General features: G+C 52.0%; 5 protein-coding genes across 5 annotated transcripts; 4 read left to right on the forward strand and 1 right to left on the reverse strand.

The window, feature by feature from the left end:
* Positions 1-104: 104 nt before the first annotated feature.
* On the forward strand, positions 105-1,337 carry AYO21_04547 (hypothetical protein; the record flags this gene model as incomplete). The annotated part of the gene is made up of 1 exon (XM_022654519.1): positions 105-1,337. The coding sequence occupies one exon, from the start codon at positions 105-107 to the stop codon at positions 1,335-1,337; it is 1,233 nt and encodes a 410-aa protein (XP_022513119.1).
* An 824-nt stretch (positions 1,338-2,161) lies between these two features.
* On the reverse strand, positions 2,162-3,948 carry AYO21_04548 (hypothetical protein; the record flags this gene model as incomplete). The annotated part of the gene is made up of 5 exons (XM_022654520.1): positions 2,162-3,233; positions 3,283-3,435; positions 3,487-3,594; positions 3,645-3,809; positions 3,860-3,948. The coding sequence occupies 5 exons, from the start codon at positions 3,946-3,948 to the stop codon at positions 2,162-2,164; spliced, it is 1,587 nt and encodes a 528-aa protein (XP_022513120.1).
* A 1,141-nt stretch (positions 3,949-5,089) lies between these two features.
* Positions 5,090-6,074, forward strand: AYO21_04549 (hypothetical protein; the record flags this gene model as incomplete). The annotated part of the gene is made up of 3 exons (XM_022654521.1): positions 5,090-5,474; positions 5,525-5,985; positions 6,033-6,074. 3 exons carry the CDS (start codon positions 5,090-5,092, stop codon positions 6,072-6,074), a joined length of 888 nt encoding a protein of 295 aa, XP_022513121.1.
* An 812-nt stretch (positions 6,075-6,886) lies between these two features.
* Positions 6,887-8,572, forward strand: AYO21_04550 (hypothetical protein; the record flags this gene model as incomplete). The annotated part of the gene is made up of 2 exons (XM_022654522.1): positions 6,887-6,935; positions 7,038-8,572. 2 exons carry the CDS (start codon positions 6,887-6,889, stop codon positions 8,570-8,572), a joined length of 1,584 nt encoding a protein of 527 aa, XP_022513122.1.
* Positions 8,573-8,931: 359 nt separating this feature from the next.
* AYO21_04551 (hypothetical protein) lies at positions 8,932-14,167 on the forward strand (the record flags this gene model as incomplete). The annotated part of the gene is made up of 2 exons (XM_022654523.1): positions 8,932-9,642; positions 10,910-14,167. 2 exons carry the CDS (start codon positions 8,932-8,934, stop codon positions 14,165-14,167), a joined length of 3,969 nt encoding a protein of 1,322 aa, XP_022513123.1.
* Positions 14,168-14,976: the final 809 nt, after the last annotated feature.

Raw genomic sequence — 14,976 nt, forward strand, 5'->3', positions numbered from 1 at the left:
GCGGGGAACGCCACGACTATGATATAATTCCAGCTTCAATGCTCGCCTGCTTGCGCTTTAATCTTCTTGTCCACCTCCACGCTGAGTCCTCAGTAACAGTCACCATGGCATCTCCTTCCTATGCGCGAAAACTCCTCGGAGAGTCTTCACGGAGCCTGTTTTCAGCACGCCGTTCGATATGTTGGAACTGCCAACAACCCGTCAGATCTCTCGCTAACCGGAGACGAAAGATTAGCAGTTACGGCTACACCCAAGCTAAAGCCCTTGTATATTCCAAGTATGGAGAGCCCCAAGATGTCCTATCACTACATGGTCACTCCATTTCACCCGCATCTGGGACGAACGTCGTCCTCCGAATGCTCGTCGCTCCGATCAACCCCGCCGACGTCAATCAGATCCAGGGTGTGTATCCTGCGAAACCAGAGATGACAACAGCTCTCGGTACCTCAGAACCCTCGGCGGTGGGTGGGAATGAAGGTGCGGCGGAGGTCATCAGTGTCGGTTCTGGGGTGAAATCCCTCGAGAAAGGAGATTGGGTTATCATGAAGACTACCAGTATGGGCACCTGGCGGACACACATGGCAGTAGACGAGAGCAAATTGATCAAAATTGACAACAAGGAAGGACTGTCCCCACTCCAGGTCGGGACAGTCTCCGTCAACCCCTGCACAGCATACCGCATGCTCCTTGACTCGGCAAAATGGAGTTTCCGGGGAGACGAGTGGTTCATCCAAAACGGGGCCAACAGCGGCGTAGGAAGAGCCGCCATACAGCTGGGGCGGGAGTGGGGATTCAAGAGCATCAATGTGATCCGGGGTCGGGAGAATAAGGAGGAGGAACAAAAACTTCGCCAAGAGCTGCTTGATATTGGAGCCACCAAAGTCATCACCGAGGAAGAACTACAAGGTCGCGAGATCCGAGACCAGATCAAAGAGTGGACAAATGGAGGACGAGAGCAAATCAAAGTTGGCCTCAACTGCGTGGGTGGGAAGCCCGCCACGGCCCTTGCCAAATTCCTCAGCCCCGGAGCGACCATGGTGACATATGGAGCAATGAGCAAACAACCTCTCATGTTACCTGCATCGCTCCTGATCTTCAAGGAGATCTCCTTCAATGGGTTCTGGGTGAGCAAGTGGAGTGACCGGCACCCTGACCAGAAGAAACAGACGGTGGACGACGTCCTTCGCCTCACCAGAGAAGGGCGATTCAAAGATATACCGGTGCAGGAGTGCAAATGGGGATGGAACACTGAACTTGACCTTTTGAAGCAAGCGGTCCAAGGCACCCTCGGGGGCTTCCGGCCGGGTAAGGGCGTTTTTGTGTTTGAAGAGACGTGAGCGGGTTGATGTGCTCGCTTCTTGTACAGGACATTTCTTCGGGATACTTAGCGGGGCGAACATGCTCTGCCCTCTGCTTAGTGATATGGGGGTTTTCTGCTATGTAATCGTCCTTTGGTTGCACTCTCCAGCGACCTACGTCTCTGACGGTGAAGCTGAAGATGTATAATCCATGTCCATATACTCACCCACCAGGTGCACTGTAAGCTTATACACATCAGGTACATAGTGATTTAGTAACCGGGGCGAGTATTACAAGCGCTATATAGCTATGTAGGTAGTAACGCCAGGATGGGCATTAACAAAGGGGATAGGATTGACAAATTCATGGCGGAAATAAGACCCATCGCCCGTCGCCCATGACACGCACGCACGCACGCGCCTTTCCCTTGTCAAGAGATGATCGTACAAAAAAAAGGCGGAAGTATGAGTAAAGTCACCCCTAATCCTACTAGTAACCTTGTAGGTACCGTCCACATTTCCGCCCAATAAATCGACCTTGTGTGCGCAGGGATTCCGCCTACTAGCACCAGAGCCAGAAAGGGTAGTTCTGCCCGTTTCGGGTCTATTCAACGCTTGGCGAAGCCTTGCGCTGCTTTTGAGACTGCAACAGCTCCCGGTACAGCGAAGACACCCGATGATTCTTCAACAGTTGAGCCTTGCGAATCTGCACGTGTGTCAATCCCAATACTTGTTGTGTAGGTGTCTGTCGCAGCTATTCCTACACCACCATCTATATAACCTCGCGAAAGTGGATATAGCAACAAGTCTATATTGTCCCGATTCCCCCCCTTAATGCAATCCCGGCGACTGCCCTTTCTCCTTCAAGCCCACTTCCCCAGCAAACTCATCAAAATCATACCGGCGAACAGACTGGATCCACCGAGAAGGGTCTTTGCCGTCGTCGTGTGCAGCATCTCGCCACCATCCAGGATCCAATCTCGTGCCAACATATCGACCAGCGCGACCCAGGCCAGAATGCCGGCGCTCAGGGAGTCTAGCGTACCAATCGCCACAATGGTATTCTTCTCGTTCCCGTTGAAATTGTGGATAACTCCCAAGCCAATTGCCATGCCGATGGGTGTGATCAGGGTGTATGCGAACGCCATGAAGAATTTGGTGGGCCAAAAGCGGGTGAAATTCGAGGGTAGCAGAGCGATCCGTGCACCAAGTGCGAGTCCTTCAAAGAATTGGTGAAATACAATCACGACCAACAGTGTTTTGTAGAATGAATCACCCGCCACTACCAGCGTCAGGCCGATGAGAATGCTGTGAAACAGGATACCTGCTTCCATTACCATGACCGACAGCTTCGAGTTGGGATTGGCTGGGTCGAGAGGGTTGCCATGATTATGGCCAAGGTTTGCGAGGTTGTTGGAGTTATATGCTGACGCATGAGGATCAGTCAAGCTTTTCGAGACAGGCGTAGATTCTCCTTCCTTCGCGAATGCTGAAATGGTGGCCGTCTCTTCGGGGCCTGCGCCCCTCTGCTGTTGAGGAGAGGCTCCTCGCGCGAGAACGATGCGGTGGCCGATATACTCGACAAGGAAAGCAAGGATAATTCCAGCCATGACAATCGCAGATGTTGTAGCTTCGTACTCGAGTACACCAAGACATTCATTGTTAAACATCAATGATGCGTGAGTGTAGAGATGGACGAAAGCAGTCGATAGAATAACCCCGGTGCCGAATTGCTTGACAACGGTGAATCCGATAGCATTTACAGTTTTGAAGGGGAGCTTGGTGAGCAATAATGGTGCGTAGACGCCGATTGCACTGGTGACCAAGACAACGAAAAGTGTACCAATTCTGAGCGGGATGTCGTAGTCTCGCTGTGTCAAGCCGCAGTTCAGCTCTTCACTGACGCTTTCGCTCCCACCAACGGGAACACAATGCCTAGACATCATTAAGCACTTGACGCGTTTTATAGACAAGGGTATCTTACTCTACCCCAGCGTGAAAATGGCAATCAAGCTCCTCCTCATCCTCAGAATGCTCCTCATGATCTTCATGTTCCTCGTGTTCATCATGGTCTTCCGAGACAGTAGCTCCTTCGGCGAGGACCAATACTTCTGAGCCATCTGGGGCTAAGCAGTACCTTGTTTCATTAGCTCAGATATCTTTCTCCATGCAAGCGCTCAGTGCTCACTGTTCATCTCCATGAGAATGGCATCCGGTGTATTGTGCGGGCGGTTCTCCAGTTGCGGTTGCGGTCGTTGAGATCATGACTTCTTCTCCAGCACCATCGATGCAGAAGCTGATAGTCTGTCAGCTTCTGTATATCCATTCGCCTCTGTAAAATCTTACATATCAGCACCATGTGCATGACACCCTGTCACAGCGGTAGTTTGACCGGTAGTTGTGGCCGAAGCAGACACCGACGCTGGTAGAGTTGCCGTGGACAATGTCGTAGGAGCGATGGAAGAATAGGTGTACAGAGCAGTCTCTTCACCGTCCGGGCCATAGCAGTACCTGCAACTCCTTGTCAGCGAAGGTAGTGCGAGTATACCAGAATGTCGTACTCGACGGAGGAATGATTGTGGCAACCAGTGTATGTTTGAGCATAAACTGCACTTTTGAATGCCACCACTAATAAAATAGCTGCCAGCATGATGGAGAACCCTTGGAATATAAAATAGACACTATAGTAGTAATGTGACGGCCGATGAAAACGAAACACAATGTCCAATGCTTAAAAACGAGCACTCGAGATACAAAGACTGTCCAAGTCAACAAGATGCGAGGGAAGTATCTTGCCTGGGCACCTTGGTCTTGTACTGAAAGTGGAAGGAGCCATTTATGCTACCCTTCAACGTTGTCTCTGTTATTTCGTCGGCACGATTGACGAGAGCCGTGACGGCTTTGGAAAGGAAGAATTTTCAACGTTGACCCCATCCTTTGACAAACTAAAACTCGACATTCTCGCATATTGCTCTCCCAGTAGGCCCGTAGGACCACTTGGCAAGGCTAATATCGCATTGGGAGGAGGCGGGCCAAAGCTCGGAGTGGAAGGCTCAGTGGAAACATGGCAGATGCCAAGTCGTTGGCGGGAACGGACGACTGTCCAAGACATAAGGTCCTCAATTTTGGGAAGTTTAAATTCATGAGCATAGGCAAGTCCAAATAGTAGGAAGCTGAGTGGTAGGCGTAGTAGATGTAGTTGGCCAAGGCTCTGGGTTTAAGGTACTCATTTTTGTCTGGGCGTTTCCGCAGCGGAGCGGAAATGTCTTGGCACAAGGAAGCATACTGCCCTAGACTCGGACCTGAGCGCTGCAATGGGGAGCTTGTGTCGATGGTAACCACACACGTGCCACTCCACCAAGGCCTTCTCCTCGCCATGGAAGAGCTGTAATCGGTATTATGACCTCAAATGCCATGTCATGATTGGATCGCCGATGCCGCTAGGACCCTTCATACCGTCATCTCATGGTGGTCCTCGCTTGTGATAGCCTCGTGGTACGCTTTGGTACAAACGAATACTCCCACCTTTGCTTCCATCATACCAGCCGATCGAGGAACTGAGCAGAAAATTTTTCGTCGAAGTCATGCGGCCATCGATCATGGGTGGAGGTTGGGTGATAGCCGACAGTCGACGGATCAGGTTACGTACCTTGCATACGTCCCGAACATGAGAGAGTAAAAGCCGGGTATATAATAGAGCTGTAGATCCAGTCACTGAGTTGGGAGACATCGCCATCTGCAAACTCAGAACTCTTCCATCTTCCTGACTGGTCCGCTTCAAGTCCAGAAAAATGTCTCTCGTTTTCAAAGCTCTGTTCGTTTCCGCAATCTCGGGCGTCCTTGCGGCGCCTACGCAGCTGGTAGCACGTCAAGAGGCCCCCTCGTCCAATGTTGAGGCCTGGGATGCCGGTGCTGTCTCGCAGTTCCAGATTCACGAAAGCTGCAATGTCACTCAGGCACATCAGATTGCAGCCGGTTTGAACGAAACCATCTTGCTCGTCGAGCACGCCAAAGAGCATGTCCTCCGGTTCGGCAACACCTCTGACATCTATCGTCGTTATTTCGGGGACCGACCTCCCCATGAAGTCATCGGTGCCTATGAGATTATCGTCAACGGTGACAAGAAACGTGTCCTGTTCCGCTGTGATAACCCCGATGGCAACTGCGATATTCCCAGTGAGTTGACCATGTCGTCTCGAATGTGACATTGACTGAGACATCCTTAGCATATGCTGGCCACTGGCGTGGAGAGAATGCCACCGACGAGACCGTCATCTGCGACCTGAGTTATCAGACACGCCGGTGGTTGAGTCAGATGTGCGCACTTGGATACACTGTCGCTGACTCTCCCACCAACACATTCTGGGCTTCCGATTTGCTGCATCGCCTTTACCATTTGCCCGCCATTGGCTGGGGATATATCGAGCATTTCGCCGACGACTACGAGGAAGTCGTCGAGCTTGCTGCTGGTAACACCACCGAATCCACGCATGACAGCGATACCTTGCAGTACTTTGCACTTGAGGCGTACGCATATGATATTGCCATTCCAGGCGTTGGATGTCTTGGTGGGGAAGAGTCTGGCGCTGCTGAGGCCACCACAACTTCCGCAGCACCAGCGCCAGCAGCAACAAGTAGCTCGCCAACGGTGCCAGAAGCTCCGTCATCAACGGCCTCCGTTCCAGCTGTAAGTTGGACGATACTATCGAGATCGCAGGCACTGACTTGATACAGGAATGCCACACTCATGAGGGAGGTGAATTGCACTGCACTTAGGAGTGCGGGTGAAGTGGAGAGAGAAGATATCTCGAGTGTGAAATAACACATCGAAGACACGCAATGCGCAACAAAACCCATGGGTCAATTCCCAAAGTACATAGCATCGAGATAGAAAAATGATGAAGTAATAGCCAAATGCACCGTGGCCTCGATTATCGAATAACATACCTGCTAACCATCCTTACCAATCTAGTCATGTGGCTTGTAGGAGGAACCAAGTACATGGCCCGCCAAGTAGCTAATTGTAGAGCAATGATTTTTGTACCGAGTAGGGAGGGAAGAACTCTCAATGGCCCCAAAAGCGGCCGCATTGACCGCCAAACTCGGAACTCGGCGGGAAATCTCCCCGCAATAACCTGCCTAATCGGTACCTCAATACCTCCTAGGGACGTTGCCTGGAAGGCAGAATTCCGCGACCACTCAATGGTCTGAACGGCAAAGTTTCCCTATCAAAGTGAACGACGGAATTTCTGACGTGCCTTGGCACCTCTGGTAGCATCAACGAGTGCTACGAGTCTGACATGACTACAAAGTCTATCGACACATAGCGCGGACTTATGATAACGCTGTGCATCGGGTCTTGGGGGTGTTCTGTTATTTTCCAACGCCGTCCGTTTAAGCCACCTGAGTCATCCTTGTATAATTCGTTTCCGGATCTGTCGGTAATGAGGAAATAAGGCAAAAACATATATATGTACAGGATCTTCTCGAGGAAAGCCCCGAGATTGCAGACCAGCCCAGCATCAAGGACATTGAATCTTTCGAGGATACCACCATCAAGAGGGTTTTGTTTCTCCAAGAGTTTAGACATGGACGCTGATCAATTCTGGAAAGCTGCCCACGCAGCTATTGAAGAGAGTATGTTTCCAATCCAGAGGATTTCCCACGAGACTATTCTTCTGCCCTGAACGAAAAGAAAAGAAAAGAAATCCACGACTAACACCGTGCTCCCTCCTCTAGTCATTGCCTACAATCAAGAGCTTCCCAACTACCCTGTGCTGCCGACGATCAAGCCAGGATACCTCGCACCACAGCTGCCATCGTCAGCACCAGAAAAGCCAGAGTCATGGTCCGAAATCCAGTCAGATATTGCGTCGAAAATTGTGCCCGGTGTCACTCACTGGCAATCACCCAACTTCATGGCCTTCTTCCCGGCTGGTGTCACCTACCCGTCCATGCTCGGGGAGATGTACTCTGCCGCATTCACGGCGCCGGCGTTCAATTGGTTGTGCAGCCCTGCGTGCACGGAGCTGGAAACCGTGGTGATGGACTGGTTGGCTCGGGCTCTTCAACTGCCCGAGGAATTTCTCAGCACGGGTGCCAGCGGCGGCGGAGGCACTATTCAAGGCAGTGCTAGTGAGGCGATAGTGACCTGCATGGTCGCTGCGAGGGAGAGGTATTTGCATAACAAGTGTGACGCAGAAGGCCTGAAACCTGGGTCGCCAGAGAGAGAAGACCGCATTGCCTTCTTGAGAGGTCGGCTGGTGGCCTTGTCGAGTGATCAAGCCCATTCTTCGACGCAAAAGGGTGCTTTGATCGCCGGAACGCGGTACAAGTCTATCCCGACTAAGCTTGAGAATGAGTTGTCATTGCAGAGGGAAGAGCTGGAAGCTGTCCTGGAGCAATGCAAGGCTGAAGGTCTCGAACCCTACTACATCACCCTGACGCTGGGCACAACCTCGACATGTGCAGTTGACGACTTTGCGGGTCTCGCGCCAGTCCTGAAAGCCAACCCAGGCATCTGGGTTCACATTGATGCGGCCTACGCTGGAGCGGCCTTGATCCGACCCGAATTCTCCTCCAAGTACTCTCCACAAATGATCATCGCCGACTCGTTCAACATGAACATGCACAAATGGCTCCTAGTCAACTTTGACGCCTCCTGTCTGTTTGTTCAGAACAGGAACCATTTGACGCGTGCATTGTCCATATCTGCCGCCTATTATACGAACAAACACTCGGATAGTGGTCTGGTCACGGACTATCGAGACTGGCAAATCCCACTGGGGAGAAGATTTCGAGCTCTGAAGATCTGGTTTGTTATGCGGAGTTATGGCCTAGAAGGGATGAGGGAGCATATCAGAAAGTCGGTAGAGAGAGGTGAGGTCTTTGCTGACCTTGTCCGAGGGAGGAGTGACCTGTTCGAGCTGGTCGCTGAGCCGAGATTTGGTTTGGTCTGTTTTCGAGTCAAACCCTCTGCCCTGGCAGAGCAGGCGAATACGGCGGAGACGAATGCCGATTTTCTGCCACAGACGGCAGCGAACCAACAAAAAGAACAGGATGCGAATGAGGTGACGAGGCACATTGGAGATCTGATCAACGAGCGTGGCCAGATTTTTATCACCTGCAGCAGCACCGCGGGCAAATCCTTCATGCGCGTCGTCAGTGGCAATCCGCATGGAGAAGAGAAGTATGTGAGGGCGGCGTTTGGGATCATTACGAAGACTACGGAGGAGGTCATTGCCTCGAGGAAGCCGGGGAATGAGATGAATTGACCGAGGCGGGATATACTGTATATACACACTCCATTCTTCAGCGATTCCGCCCTTCTGAGGGTGGTTGGGCTTTGATAGATAATAGACCATGAGCATGCATATCTCGAATGATCATTAAAATACCCAGCATGCTTGTGCAGCACTCCGTGGTTATTGCGGAACGACGCCACTGTGGATGGGAATGAGAGCTGCGTAGTCGATGGTAGGAGTTCTAGAGGCAGTCGGTGATGGCTCGGCGCACGACGCGTCCGGTCAGAACACGCGTAAAGTGGTAAATTCCCCCACCTAAGACTCACGATTCGTATCCTCACCACAATCCGAACACCTTGTCACGATCCTTGGAGACTGCTGTCCCTCAAATGGAGAGCCTCGGAGGCAATGCTGGCTACAGCGATGCCAATAAAGCATTCCTACAGGCATTTCTTGCCCGCAGCGTCCTAACCCTTGAGACGGCCAAACCCATCATTGCAGCATGCTCGTCATTTCAAGAGAAACGCGAAGTCCTGCCTCAAGATGTCACGGTCGAAGACTTGAACGACTACATCGCAGAAGCAAATCGCAGACTATCCCCTCTTGACCTCGAGATCAGAAGTACCTTCCACCAGCAGACCCGCGAAAGAGTGTATGCGCTGGTGAACGCTACGAGCGATCCTCTCACTCAGCTCGCCACGACATACACAGCCGACGAAATTGTCTACGTGAAAAAGCTACTCGATGCAATGTTTGATGGACAGAACAACAGGGGCAAAAGAGAAGCCATGTGTATAAGTGGCATCGATGCGATTCAGGTTGGGCGCACCCCTCTCCGCCGCCAGGCGTCTGAAGAGAATGAAAACGGGGCACAGTCATCTGCTGGCATGCTCGGTGCTAAGGATGCTGAGAATATGCTGCACCGAATGCAGAGCGAAGGGTGGCTAGAAAAGAGCCGGGCTGGGTTTTACAGCTTGAGTCCTCGTGCCTTGATGGAACTCAAGGGCTGGCTGGTGGACACATACAACGACGAAGACGAGGACGGCAATAAGAAAGAGAAGATCAAGTTCTGCCATGCTTGCAAGGAGATCATCACGGTGGTAAGATATGATACCGCGCGTTCTTTTCAATTTCCGCCTATTCACGAGAGCTGACACATTTCTCAACTGCCCAGGGCCAACGGTGTCCTCAACGTGAATGCCCTTGCCGAATACATGATATATGTACCCAGAATTTCTTTCGAATACACCGATCCTCGAGATGTCCATTATGCAGGACCGAGTGGGACGGCGAACATTTTGTGGGAGAAAAGGCCATCACCACCTCGGAAAGCTATCAAACTGGAAAGAGAAGGAGTGGTGCATACAACAGACCCAGACGCAGCAACACTGAGGCTGAGGAAGTAGAAGGATGACAGGCTATACGTCGAAGTGTACTTCGTTTGCAACCTTGCGATTACGGGAAAATCCTTCAGATGCACAGAGTTGGCACTCGATCTCCACAGACATATCTCGGGCACCGTATCCGGGTAATGACCTCTGGCAGCAAATCCTTGACACTCCAAGCAGGTCCAAGCCCGGATCGACTCATCGCAGGCAAATTTGCATGCCGTTACTCCACCAGGCACGCGGCGACGACGTGCCCCAAGCTTGGAAGTGGGTGACACCTAGAGGCCATGACAACGGTGGCGCTCCATTGCAGAGGCCAGGAAAGGCGCCGAGCTCTCCAATGATGCTTCCCCAGGCACAAGATTCCGCCACTTGCCACTTCCCCACACAAAGAAAGCGACCTGCCACGAAACCCAATCTAGCAGGTCTAGGAGCTTTCCAAGTTAGACAATCCTTTACGGCGAGGTCGTAGTACCTCCGCATCCTTTTACGTTCATCCCACAAATGACGTCGTATTGGATCCATTGAACCGCTCGACAATCGTCCTATGATGGAGACAGTCACCGATGATCCTGGTCGATGTGACCACAAGGACGAGCAAATCAAGTATGGTATTGCTTGGTCAAATGTAACTGTCTGCAAGAAGGGCGTTCTGTCGGTCTTCCGCTCATTGCCTGGATTTGATGTAGACTTGGACAAGTCACTTATACAGCAGGAACTTCCCGTACCTACCAGTCAAGCTCCTCTCTCTGTCACATGGTCGGTACGCTTCTCCTTCATTCATGAGGTAAATAGTGGCCAGAGCTCAAAACCTGGATGGTTCCTGTCATCAATCTTCCCTTCGTTGTAGCTTCAATCAGCATCATAGCAAGCCCATTGTCGATTTTCTCTTGGACAAACACAACAAATAACTACCAGACCGCCTAGGGTAGGCGAGAAAACCGTCGAGAGAAAAGTCGGATCAAACTGACTCCATCAGATGGCTGGGTCAAGCCTCACAAGGCTCTTTGGCCTGCTTCTCACTATATGCTTGTCCTCCTTCGCATCTGCTCAATCTGGCAATGCATCAACCATATACAAGACTCGATTTGAGGGTGTTACCTGGGATGCTGCGAACTGGGTGCTCACGACGACCGAGCTTGATCAAGGACATTATCAATCTCGGATGGTTGTTGCAAACGGCTATCATGGGATCAACGTGGCAGCTCTAGGTCCATTCTTCGAAATTGACACTCCCGTTGACGGTGATAATATCAACGGCTGGCCCCTGTTTGGTCGACGACAAACCTTTGCCACAGTTGGGGGTTTCTGGGACTCCCAACCTACAACCAATGGCTCCAACTTCCCCTGGCTGTATCAGTATGGCTGGGATACGGCCATCAGTGGCATCCCCCACTGGAGCGGCATTGTGGCAGATTTGGGAGGCAACCATTACTTGGCTGCTTCGACTGATGATTCGACCATCAGCAATTTCAGATCTAGCCTCGACATGAAGCGTGGTCTGATGAACTGGGCTTTTACATGGTCTCCAAATGGTCATGGGTCGTTCAACGTCTCCTACCAAATGTTCGCACACAAGCTCAATCTCAATCAGGGCTTTGTTATAATGAACATTACTGCAACCAATGCCACCAACATAACAATAGCAAATGTGCTCAACGGGGACTGTGCTGTCCGTACAACCCCTGGACAGAACGGCATTGATTCTGGGCTCATTTTCACCTCTGTCCAGCCGAACGGTATTCATAACGTGACAGCATTTGTATATGCTGGTATGACCAGCACTGGCGCTACAATACGCTCGGTTCAGCAAGCCACATGGCAGCGGCCGTACGTCGGCAACAATGAATCCTCTGTGGCATCTGCGTTGAATGTCACCCTTCAAGCTGGACAGGTTGCCACGTTCACCAAATTTGTCGGAATCGCCTCGACTGATGGGTTTTTGACCCCTCGTCCTGTTGCAAGAAATGCCGCACTTGCCGCAAGAGAGGCTGGGTACGCTGCCTCATTGCAGACTCACGCTGCGGAATGGGCAGAACAGTTCCCTGTCTCGTCCGTCGACGATTTCTCCTTTCCAGAGAACGGCACACTGCCAGACGACGAGTTTATCCTCGAGGCAGCAATTACAGCAGTGACAAATCCCTACCATCTTCTTCAGAACACTATTTCACAAAATTCGATCACCGCGACGGCCAATGCGACTAGTTCGTTCAATAGCCACAGCATCGCAGTAGGTGGTTTGGGCTCAGATTCATATGCTGGGCAGATCTTCTGGGACGCTGAGATATGGATGCAACCTGGACTGGTAGCAGCCTTCCCATCGGCGGCAAAGGGTATCGCGAACTACCGCGTGGAGAGGTACCAGCAGGCGAAGCGAAATATTGGCACCGCATTCGCCTCGTCCAAGAACGACACCAAATTCAGCTCCAACTCAGCAATATTCCCCTGGACCAGTGGACGTTTTGGCAACTGTACAGCTACAGGACCTTGCTGGGACTACGAGTATCATCTGAACGGCGACATTGGCTTAGAATTCATCAATCTGTGGATCTCATCTGGTGACACGGCAATGTTTGAGGAGTCTCTCTGGCCGATCTACGACTCTGTTGCCACAATGTACTCGGAAATCCTTGAGCGCAACGGTTCTCACTGGTCTCTCCTGAATATGACTGACCCTGACGAGTACGCCAACCACGTCGACAATGGAGGTTTCACCATGGCTTTGATCTCTACACATCTCAACTATGCCAATCAATTTCGCTCCATGTTCAATTCCACACCCAACGAAACTTGGACCACGATGGCTCAAAACGTGCTGATAGGTCGTGATCAAGATGCGGATGTCACACTAGAATACACTGGCATGAACGGCACGACGGTGGTAAAACAGGCTGATGTCATTCTCAATACTTATCCGCTGTCCTTCACCGGGCAGAATTACACCTCTGAGGACTCGCTCAATGATCTCGACTATTATGCCGCGCTGCAGTCCGTGGACGGCCCCGCCATGACATATGCGATCTTCTCTATCATCGCAAACCAGATATCTCCTTCTGGGTGTTCTTCTTATACCTATCAGCAATACAGCTCGCATCCCTACCTGAGGGGCCCGTGGTTCCAGCTCTCCGAACAATTGGTCGACAACTGGAACGAGAATGGCGGAACGCACCCTGCATATCCGTTCCTCACAGGCCACGGAGGAGCACTGCAAGTCGTCTTGTTCGGATATCTAGGATTTCGCTTTGTTCCCGATTTCAACCTGCACATTGACCCCAGTCTACCGCCTCAGATCCCGCAGATCAGATACCGCACCTTCCACTGGTATGGCTGGCCGATCTCGGCATTTTCTAATCAGACCCATACCACCTTGACGCGAGACGGGAGCCTCGCCCCTGGTGAGGGCACTGTTCCGAACGCCACCTATGCGACCGCTGCCATTCCCGTCGTGGTTGGCCCTATCGGCTCAGCACCCCTTGCCACCTACTCCCTGGCACCAAATTCCAGCATCACAGTCCCCAACAGACAGATCGGCCTCATCCCCACGACCGAGAACAATGTCGCCCAGTGCCTCCCCGTCTCCTCCCCGGACGACTACCTGCCAGGCCAGTTCCCGCTTGCGGCAGTCGACGGCGCGACGAGTACAAAATGGCAGCCCGTGTTCGCCAACAAGACCAGCTCCATCACAGTGGCCATCCCGGAGGGATTCCAGGTGACAGGAATGGTGTTGAACTGGGGCCAGATCCCACCGTATAATTACTCGGTGTTGTTCCACAACCAGTCCCTTACGAACCCCTCAGCCGCGACCATCAACTCGAGCAACGTCCTCGAAGTCGCGACAAACGAGCGAGTGCGCATCTCCGACCCTTACAACGTGACGGCGCTGAACTCGATCGAGGCCGTGCAGGACAATATCACCACATTTGACATCCCCGCGACCGCTGCCCCCGTGTTCACCGCGCGCTTTGCCACCCTGCGCATCTGGGGCTCGCTGTACAACTCCAGCGTCAGCGCGACCAACATGACCGGCGACGGCGCGACGGTCGCCGAATGGAGCATCCTCGTCGAGGGTCTCCAGAGTCCCAACGCCAGCGCCGCGGGAGGACCAATTCGGAGAGATTTGGGCGGCAATCTCAAGGCCAGAGACGATTTCGGTCGTCTGGACGCAGACTTGTTGAGGAAGCTGGGCCACGTCGCGAGATATATGAATGTGGATGCGCGGAAGAGGCCCGCGAGGTGAAGAAGAGTGCGTGTATCATCCCTGATCGAGAGAAGTGAAACGGAGAGAGACACACTCGCAGTAGAAGGCGGGAGAGATGAAACAACTGTGCTTAATAAGAATGAAACCCCCGATAGGCAGGACAAAAGTCACTTTTGATCAAGTATTGCTTGCTCTCTTATTGTGGAAGTTTACGTGGTTCATTATCTTGCCATTCCACCAATAATGCCCTGTCGGCTAGTTTGTCAGTCCCATCATTGCTCACGTTTACTTCGTTCGTCCACCACGATGTCGTTCCATTTCCCGTAGAATGATTCAATTCCATATTCATCAGGCTCCAATACTCAGAAGTACATTCACGCGTCTGTATCTAGAGGTTCGTGACCAGGATTCCCCGATTGTCCGTCATACGAGAACTCGTGGTCGTGGATCCTGCTCTCATGTCCCCAAGCGGCCCCCTTCGGGTAGATCGCCGAGTCGTCCGGGCGCGGGAGAGGCTAGGACGCTGAGTGACAAAGACGTGCGTGCTCATCATTGATCGAAGAAACGAATAGCTGGTTGCTGCAATTCTGCCCTCAAGTAGGGGGGCTTGACCAGACGTTTTCTCGTTGTGTATCAAGATCTTTTGAGATGCGGGTGTAAAGGTCTGGTGTGATGACCTTTGCGTAGGTTTGCCTGGTACGCAATTTCTGTGTCGGGGTTCACCAGTGTCCAGAATAATTCGATGGTACAGATGTTCATACAAATGATGTAGTGTTTCTTGCTCGAGCGATGCAATGTCGGTATCTGATGAGTTGCGGAGATTGCTTATCCAGGCATGTTGTAGCTTT

The sequence above is a fragment of the Fonsecaea monophora genome (assembly GCF_001642475.1).
Source record: "Fonsecaea monophora strain CBS 269.37 chromosome Unknown Scaff26, whole genome shotgun sequence".
NCBI lineage: Eukaryota > Fungi > Ascomycota > Eurotiomycetes > Chaetothyriales > Herpotrichiellaceae > Fonsecaea > Fonsecaea monophora.